Here is a 10530-nt window from a genome sequence, read left to right as displayed (position 1 = left end):
TGTTGTGTATTTGTTAGAGATAAGCAGTTTGGTTTCCCTGGAAACAGAACACACCCAAACTTTATGGTTCCGAGTGATTTCAAAACACGGAAAAACGTCATCTTCCTGGCGTCGTATCTCGCGTGTTTTGGATTGCATATAAAAGTCCCTTCCTCATGATCGGACGCCATCTCACACAGGAGAGCAGAGGGAGAGGGTGAGGCACTGTGTTCAAAAAAATGCCCTTTAGAGTTTAATAGTCGGTACATTTGCAGCAGGGAAGCACTGTGAGGTGAATGGATGGGGAGGAACTGGCTAGTATCAGAGCCAGATTTGCCCAACTTGAACAGGTGTACCCCCACACACACACAGATTCCCCTCACACATATCTCCCAAGCAGAAAAGATTTCCCCTTAGCAGCGGACCCTCCTCGCCTTTTTCTCATTTGTGTGTTTCCTCTGTCTGCATATGCCAATTTCCTTCCCTCATTAGTGCTGCTGCTGAGCTCCGATGCCTGAGTACTTCCTGGACTGGTCACCTGATCATCAGTGGTGTCCATCAGAGCTCAAGGCACGCCCCTCACAGTGAGGCATGCCTCCATTAGCTCTTTTTCTCTGTGTTTTACTGGCTGCTTTGTGGTCCAGCCCCCTGCTCCAGGCAGTGTCTGAGCTATCAGAGGTGAGGCAAACTCTTTATTGCCTCATCTCTCCCTGTATTTTCAATTTTGGTGAGTTTTGCCTATAAAAACGATCATAATAATACAAAGAAGATATTTATAGGTTATAAATATCTTCTTTGTATTATCCTAATAATTTTTATAGTCAAAACTCTTCAGTTTGATAGGGAATATGACAGGAGAGGCTCTGCCTCCCATGCCTACCCTGACTGCACATCCCTGATCAGGAGACAGGAGTAGGTGCCTGAGAAGTGTCGCTTATCAGTGTATGTGTGTTTGTCACACACACTCCACACTCACACACTACAGTGCAAACTAACAGGCTACTGTCTGTGGTGCTGTTGATTGGGGGGGTTGTTTCTTAAAGTGAACCTGCACCTTTTTTCCCTAGGAAATCCATCACTCAGGGTCGGTGCCACCATTAGGCAGCTGCCTAGTGCGCCAGGTCACTGGAGGGCACCGCCGAGTACATCAAACTAAAAAAATAAGGATATCTCTAATAGAGACATCCTTCTTTCACACTGTGCTGCCGGCAGCCGTGGGCTCGCTGGTGTAATCAGTCGCAGCTGCCGCTATCTGTCGCCCTGCACATGACCTCACTGTACTGGTCACTGCCAGTGTGAGCTCTCTGCTAAGTTGCCTCGTCCCCCCGGGCTGTCTGCGGTGACGAGCGCTTACAACTACCGGCGCCCGCCTCCTGGCTGGCTGGGCTCCCTCCTCCCCTTATCTCCTCCTCTTCCTTTGGAGAAAAAGACAAGTAGCTGGTTGCCAGGGCAGGTAGGCATCAACATCTCACACATTTAGGGCCCCCAGTACCTAAGCGGGCTCCAGGGAAATGCTCATGTCCCTCGTTTCTTCTTGTCTCATCCCAGTCATTCTTCAGCCTTGGGAATCATGGTTAGCAGAGAGGTGGGCAGGTATACCACCAAAGGAATAGGGCTATCAGCACTGACTGGCACCCACATGGCTCATTAGCAGTAGTGCCCCCTGATGCTATGGCAGCTCTGCCTGTGTTTCATTTTATAATAAGAAATGTTAGTGATGCCTATACCATGCTCAGAGCCACATGTATACACACAGGTGCTGGCAGACAGCGATGGAGGTGGTGGATGTTTCATGAAAGACCCATACAGTATGTATCATGTATGTTACAGCTGCAGTATATACTGTACCCTGCTATCTGTCATACATGCACATATGTATCACGTCTGTTACAGCTGCAGTATATGCTGTACCCTGCTATCTGTCATACATGCACATATGTATCACGTCTGTTACAGCTGCAGTATATACTGTACCCTGCTATCTGTCGTACATGCACATATGTATCACCAGGCCGTTTAATATCGCTTAGATGCCCTGGTGATATATAACTGGCAAATTATGACTATAAATTATTTTTCTTTCATCGTCACAATAAATATTTCTATTACAGTGTGAGGGGATAAATAGAACCCTTCATTTTTAAATTGCATATTATCTTGCGCTCTGCCAGGAAAAGCAGCCCCCATAGGTTTCTATGGGGCCGCTCAGGGCTGACGCTGCCATTAGGCGGCTGTTTAGTTTGCCTGAATTTGGGGGGCACCACTGAGTCTGCCAATCATATTATTAAGAATGTAGCTTAGAGACATCCTAGTTGTACTCAATATAGTGGCAGCTGCACATTTACACAAGAATGCCACCTGCGCACTTTCACCTGAGACCTGAGTGTCTGGGCAGGGGTATTAGTGGTGGTGGGTGAAGGGGCAGTGGGCTGAAGATTTGTCTAGGGTGCCAAGAAACCTTACATCTGCCCTGCTATCACTGCAGTATACTCTCTTGTTTATATTTTCAAAAATACTCTACCGGGTTTGATGCTGCTCTACCCCACACAGACATCTTTAATTTGAGTTTTTGTCCCAGTTATATATAAAATAAATTGCTGAGATGAGTGATGCAGCGTATATTATGTTCTGTGTGTGTTAGTGTCCCACCCTTAATCTGCACCCCAAAACAATTCTCACAGAGACCTGTTCCTCCAAGTGCATGAAAACAATTGGCAGTGTTGTCTGTGTCTAAAAAAATAGAGCCATTAGTGCAAAAACATTGCATAGGGTATTATCCTTCCAGTGTATGCGGAAGTGTCCCCCCATCATCTGCACCCCAAAACAATTCTCACAATGATGACATGATGATGTTTCCTGCTTAAGTTTCTCCTGCAAATGCTGCTGCCAGGAAAAAACTCACCTTTACCAAGAGACCCACTGGTGAGGAGAATGCGTCAACTCAGCGCACCAGAGTGAAACAACATTGTGACATTTAGTCTGGCTTAAAAACAACTGCCCAAATTATTGACACCTCTACCATGACTCAATCTGATACAGTAACCATCAATAAAATGGTGGAGGATTATTTTAATGACAATGTACAAATTAGCATGTCACACAGACCTTTTGAATACTGGGAGGAAAAAAGGGATTTTGCAGCTCCTCGTACAAACTGGCTTTGCCTTACTTAGACTGCTCACCCCCCAGTGTGTTTAGCACAGCCGGGAGCCTTCTGAGCGATCAGCTTAGGAGGTGACATCCTAAATATGTGGAAAAACTGATGTCCATAAAAATGAACTATAAATTCTATGAGGAAGACCTTTGTCGCCAATTACATCAAAGTACAGAGACTTCTGTAATGGTGGCTTGGCACAGGCTCTTCTGGCCACTGTCACTACAGAGACAGTTGTTGAAGCCAGGAGAATGCTACTATGCAGTCTCCATATTGACTCCTTTACGGAGCCTTCATTCCCTAACCAAGATGGTTACCGTCTGTACTTCTGCGCATGCATGGCACCATCTTGTCACAGTGTTAGAGCGCCGCGGTGGAACATGGATGTATTCCACTGAGCTCAGTGAGACCATGCAATATACTGCATCCACAGCAATGTTCATTGCTTGCACCCTGCACCGCTTCCAACATACGGTCACCGGCGGGTGGCCTGTAGGCTCTGGTCCGTGCTGAGAGTCTGTTACATACATAGCTGTGAGTATGGCTGTACATTCACATTACTGCTAAATAAACTACTCCACTGTTACATACTGGGCTGTTCAGTCACTTCAGGGTATTTGCTGGTGTGTGCATTTACTCTGCTATACCATCTGCAACAGTACACAATTATTCCGTCAGGTTATGGGGCCAGGCACAAAAGCGCCAATCACACAGGTTCCAAGAAGTTAGAACGCCCAGCAGCACACAGACGCCATTAGACACATGCAGGCAGAGTGAAGACAGCACAGAGTGTTTCCAAACACAGAGTGAAGATAGCACAGAGGGTCTGATTCAGAGCCGGACGCTATTTGCGCTTGCTCGTTCAGAAAAAGGGGCTGGCTATTTAAATTGACCGTTCGCTCTTTGCGGTCTGTTGACGCCTCTATGTCTGAACGAGCGAATTAAACATGCGGTCGTTATTTTGAAAAAAACGCCCCCCTGGCCGCTCGCATCATACGTCATGTCCGCTATTTATTAGATTAATCGAGTGCATCGAAAGGCGAATGAACTGCTCGCTATTCTTGTGGTTGCATTTTCCTACCGCAATCATGTGAGCAGTTCAGACTAAAAAACAACCAAGTGACGTGGTCGATGACGCTGCTTTGTTAATTATGCACACCCTTAAAACGCCCGTTTTGACCTTTTAGCACGCCTGCGTTCGGATCTCCACTCCCCGTTTTCAAGCACCTTCCCCTGTTACCACCCACAAACGCCTCATCCTGTCACTCAAATTAGCAGGCATTCGCTATTTTGCGAGCACACGAATTTTGACCGCACTGACTGGTTCGTGCATGCGTATTACAACCCATGCGCAGATGTGCGAACATCGCTCGGAACGAACGAGCTGCCGCTTACGAGTGGCTCTGAATGAGGTCCAGAGTGTTCCAGCACTGAAGCTGAATAATCATGTCAATGCAAAAAATACATACAGTAGCTACACCCGTGTTGGGGCTCATCAAAGTTAAGGGTGCAGAGTATTACACTACATAAAAGTTTGCAATGGAAATGCAACTAAAGCGTGAAAATATGTGAAAAGTTGCAAATGATCCTGGTGACAGTCCAAGCCCAGATAATGTAGAGAGAGACATGGGCAAATTTGGCTTAAGTGTAGAACAGCACACTTAAGCTTCTATCATACATGGGAAATTGTCAGCAAGATACATGTGTACAGCACTACAGACAACATATGAGGATGGGGGTCTAATAAGAAGAATTATTCCGAGGCATGTATTATATAATAGCAAGTTATATGAATGCACCAGCGTGAGGATATGGGGTTCCTTTAATCACCCAGACAGTGAGCAGATGAAACTGAAGTGATGGTTTATTTTTCACTGCACACAGAAATAGATAATACGCAAGGGCAAGAGGTAAATACAGCAAGAAGGCAAAAGGTAGGTAGCAGTCCAGATAGAGCCAGTCCCTATAGAGGATAAAGTTCCACAACAATTCCAAGCAAGAGCTAAAGATACACAGTTCCACACAAGAATGACTATCACAGATCCCACACAGCAGTGATAGTGTTTTAGTCCACAAAGGAGTTTCAGATGTATAAGTCCACACAGAACTAGCACAGATCCCACACAGCAGTGATAGCAGATTAGTCCACAGAGGACAGTTGATGCATTTCACTAAGCACCTTGGCAGAGTTTCACCCCTTAGTCAAGGTCAGTGACTAACATGAGGAACTGCCCTGTGTGGCCTCCTTTAAAACCTTAATTTTTCCCATGGTGCTTGTGACAACCCAGGGGAGTTGCACAGTTTCCTGATTGGTGTGGGTCCCTTATCCTGTCCATCCCTCCTACCTTTCCCCGATGTCATGTTCCTGATGAACCCATGCTGGCTTGGCTCCGTGCCAACTGCCAAAGTCCAGAGAGGAACAAAGGGAGGCAAATAGAAGGAACAATGACATGGTAATTTGTTTATGTCCTGAGTGACCCCTGCGGAGGTGGAATTTAACCAATAAAGTGCTTTTTCTGTGAGATGTTCCATTTTTCTACTGGTTACTTCCTGTGTGGCTAGGTCAGAATAAAGAATAGATAAAACAGGCATATCAACAAAGGAATTATAATATTTCTACTAATGCAAAAGTTCAAGTCCTGTAAATGAACACAAATATGGGAACATCTACACCAGTAGATGGATAGGGGAACAAAAGGGCTAAAAAGTTCATTAATAGCTGCAGCAAATGAGACACTGCAAATACATTTTTAGCACACATCTCATTTCCTCACAACCAGTATGAATGATTATATTGACAGAAAGATGTCTATATCACAGCTGCTAACATCTGTAGGAGTTAAAGTAGATGACGAAAAGATTGCCATGGCAATGCTGCAAAATGTAACATTGAGTTTGACTCTCTATTGGTGGCATTGGAAGCAAACACAACCAATTTTACTACATACTTTGTTAGAGCAAAACTATGTTCCAGAAACTTGTGCCAGTTGAATTGAATGAAAGCTCAGAAAAATCAAGTAACTAGTGTTATATACAGTATGTCACAAAATAGGTCACTAAGCATATGAATGTAAGCAGAGGAATGTGTATGCTATGAATAAGAAGTGCAGCTGCACAGATGTGTCAGCCTTGAATGTCACAGAAAGCCATATAAAAGATCACTGGCATATTCAGTTAGGAGCTACCAGACATTTTAGCTGGAATGGAGAGTGGTGCACCACATTAACCACATATAATCCTATTTAAAAATATCTAAAGGAAATGGGAATTATGTGCTTACAGCTATGACCATTGGAACAGTCACTACTTGCTTGAAAATAGGGACTAAAACTGAAGTCTCAGAAATACAATATATTTTTTATGTACCAGAGATACAGTAGGAACATAGCCATCAGTGTCCTAGAGCAAAACAGGTCATAAAGTCCAGTTCACAAAAGAAATGTGAACAGACGGAACAGAACAGGGACTGTGATAGCAACAGGTATCAGTTGACATCAATTATATGTCCTTGACATACAGAAGTGTTGTGCCATGATCAGTCTATGGAACTCTGGCACAGAAGATTTGGTAACCTTGGATATACTGTATAAAATGTCCCAAAATTAGTGAACGGGATGGTTACAGGAATATCTGTGACTGATAAGAGAAACCTGTATGTGAAAGCTGTATTATAGGGAAGCAAAGCCGTCAACCATTTCCAAAGTCAGCAAGCAGAGCTAAAACACTACTACAATTAGTGCATAAAGATATGTGTGGTCCTATGGAAGTCAATAAGTGGATACAGATACTTCCTAAAGTTCATTGATGGCTTCACAAGAATGACACACATATACTTCATTAAAATGAAGTCTGTAGTAGCCAAAAAGATTGCAGACTACAAAAGACTAATGGAGAAAGTCAGAAGCATACTCAAACTTACTGAAACATACAGAAGCATACAGAAACATACGGAAGCACACAGAAACAAACAGAAGGATACAGAAGCATACAGAAGCACACTGAAGCATACAGAAGCACACAGAAGCATACAGAAGCACACTGAAGCATACAGAAGCACACTGAAGCATACAGAAACATACTGAAGCACACAGAAGCATAGAGAAGCACTGAGCATACAGAAACAAATAGAAACACACAGAAGCATACAGAAACACACAGAAACATACTGAAGCACACAGAAGCATACAGAAACACACAGAAACAAACAGAAACACACAGAAACATACAGAAGCACACTGAAGCATACAGAAACATACTGAAGCACACAGAAGCATAGAGAAGCACACTGAGCATACAGAAACACACAGAAGCATACAGAAACATACTGAAGCACACAGAAGCATACAGAAGCATAAAGAAGCATACAGAAGCACACTGAAGCATACAGAAACATACTGAAGCACACAGAAGCATAGAGAAGCACACTGAAGCATACAGAAACATACTGAAGCACACAGAAGCATAGAGAAGCACACTGAAGCATACAGAAACATACTGAGGCACACAGAAACATACTGAAGTACACAGAAGCATACAGAAACATACTGAAGCACACAGAAGCACACAGAAGCATACAGAAACATACTGAAGCATACAGAAACAAACAGAAACACACAGAAGCATACAGAAACATACTGAAGCACACGGAAACACACAGAAGCATACAGAAACATACTGAAGCACACAGAAGCACACAGAAGCATACTGAAGCATACAGAAACACATAGAAACACACAGAAACATACTGAAGCACACAGAAGCATAGAAAAGCACACTGAAGCATACAGAAACATACTGAGGCACACAGAAACATACTGAAGTACACAGAAGCATACAGAAACATACTGAAGCACACAGAAGCATACAGAAACAAACAGAAACACACAGAAGCACACAGAAACATACTGAAGCACACAGAAGCATAGAGAAGCACACTGAAGCATACAGAAACATTCTGAGGCACACAGAAACATACTGAAGTACACAGAAGCATACAGAAACATACTGAAGCACACAGAAGCATACAGAAACAAACAGAAACATACTGAAGCACACAGAAGCATAGAGATGCACACTGAAGCATACAGAAACATACTGAGGCACACAGAAACATACTGAAGTACACAGAAGCACACAGAAACATACTGAAGCACACAGAAGCATACAGAAACAAACAGAAACACACAGAAGCACACAGAAACATACTGAAGCACACAGAAGCATAGAGAAGCACACTGAAGCATACAGAAACATACTGAGGCACACAGAAACATACTGAAGTACACAGAAGCATACAGAAACATACTGAAGCACACCGAAGCATACAGAAACATACTGAAGCACACAGAAGCATAGAGAAGCACACTGAAGCATACAGAAACATACTGAAGCACACAGAAACATACTGAAGCACACAGAAGCATACTGAAGCACACAGAAACATACTGAAGCACACAGAAGCATACTGAAGCATACAGAAGCATACAGAAACATACTGAAGCACACAGAAGCTTACTGAAGCATATAGAAGCACACTGAAGGCCGTCGGACTTAACAAGCAATTTTGGGCGTAAGCAGTATCCACAGCAGTATATTTGAAAATAGATACGCTTATTTTGAACATCCTGGGTGCAGTTAAACCAGGGGTGGGGAATGTTTTTTCTGCAGAGGGCCATTTTGAAATATATAACATTATCTGTGGGCCTGGTGCAGGCCACGCCCTCTCCATGTGATGTCACATCCTGAGGATGCTCCGGGGAGCTGTAAGGGCAGCAGTGTGAATGTCTGAAGTGTCCTAAGTACACTCCAGGCAGCTCTGCTGCAAAGATTCTGGCTTGTGGCTTGAAGACCACCAGGAAATCATACAGTTCTCCAAAACCTACCCCTTCCTCCTGATGAAACATTTTCCCAATCTTGCATTAAGCCCTGTTTGTGAAAAGGTAGACAGCTGCGGCCCGGATCTCCTTGGTCTTCACACCATAGATGATCGGGTTGAGAGTGGGTGGGATGAGCAGATAGAGGTTTGACAGAATCACATGGATGTATGGAGCTATATGGCCTATCCTATGAGTGAGGAATGAGAAAAGGCCCAGCGTGTAGAACATAAGGATAATGCAGATATGGGATGTACAGGTGCCAAAGGCCTTATTTTTGGTACTTTTGGAGGAGAGACCAAAAACTGCCCTCAGTATCAAGGCATAGGACACAGTGATGAAGGAAATGTCAAACACAGTGACCAGCAAGACCACGGTCAACCCGTAGGCACTGTTGATGGTGGTGTCAGTGCAAGCTAACTTTACCACTGCCATGTGGTCGCAGTATGAGTGGGAGATGTGGTGGGTCTGGCAGTATGGAAGTCTACTGGCCATCAGCGGACATGGGGTCACTATAACTGTCCCTCGTATAACCAGTGCAATGACTATCTTGGCTATCAGTGTGTTTGTTAATGTGGTGGTGTAATGTAGAGGGTTACAAATAGCCATGTATCTATCAAAGGCCATGGCGAGGAGAACGCCAGATTCTAGCGAGGTGAAGCAATGAATGAAGAACATCTGGATGAGGCAGGAGACGAAGGCGATCTCGTTGAGGTTAAACCAGAAGATGCACAGCATTTTTAGGACAGTGGAGCTAGATAGGACCATGTCAGTAAAGGACAAAATACAGAGGAAATAGTACATAGGGTTGTGTAGTCTCTGCTCGGTCACAATGAGAAGCAGCATCATACTGTTTCCAAACAGTGCCAGGACGTACATGATAAAGAGAGGGATGGCTATCCAGGTGTGGGCCGACTGAAGTCCAGGAATGCCGTCCAGCACAAACACATTCGGGTGGAGGTTGGAGGCATTTGTGGGACCCATGTATAAGCCCAGATTCTGAAATGTTTTCATGACTGCCTGTAAATGTAGAAAAATAATTTAATTCTAATGAGAAAAATGAAAGAATAAAGTGAGTTAAGTAGCAACTTTGGAATCCTGGGTGACATATGTAAATTACGTCATTCTATGTTTATGTTTTTATTACAGTAACGTTGCAATTGGAATGATGTGCCAGCTTCATCTAAGCTTTAATAGATACATTGTAATATATAACTAATCTTAATGAGGAGAACAGGAAGTTGCATTTTATGTTTTATGTCTTAGGGGCCCATTTATCATTGACCGCATTTGCAATGCAATCTGGGTGCCATATTAAACCCAGTGATAGCTTCGCAGGCTGTGAATGTGATTCCCTGCCAAGGTGAGGGCAATTAATGGCATTAGGCAGGTGTAAGCTGGAGTTACCTCTGTAGAGGAGACACCTCCTCCCTTCTAACTTCCGCGGTAATTCCTAGCTCAGGCCACATCCCTGCAGAGAGGCAAGGACCCCACCATTGCCCCAAGCTCAGTGACTGACAATTG

General features: G+C 43.9%; 1 protein-coding gene across 1 annotated transcript; it reads right to left on the bottom strand.

The window, feature by feature from the left end:
• Positions 1-9051: 9051 nt before the first annotated feature.
• LOC148431352 (olfactory receptor 52N2-like) lies at positions 9052-9990 on the bottom strand. The gene has a single exon (XM_088466078.1). It carries the CDS (start codon positions 9988-9990, stop codon positions 9052-9054), a length of 939 nt encoding a protein of 312 aa, XP_088322204.1.
• Positions 9991-10530: the final 540 nt, after the last annotated feature.

This window comes from Taudactylus pleione, unplaced genomic scaffold, assembly GCF_031769625.1.
Source record: "Taudactylus pleione unplaced genomic scaffold, aTauple2 ptg002403l, whole genome shotgun sequence".
NCBI classification, from domain to species: Eukaryota; Metazoa; Chordata; class Amphibia; order Anura; family Myobatrachidae; genus Taudactylus; species Taudactylus pleione.
This window is presented reverse-complemented; position numbering and strand designations above follow the sequence as displayed.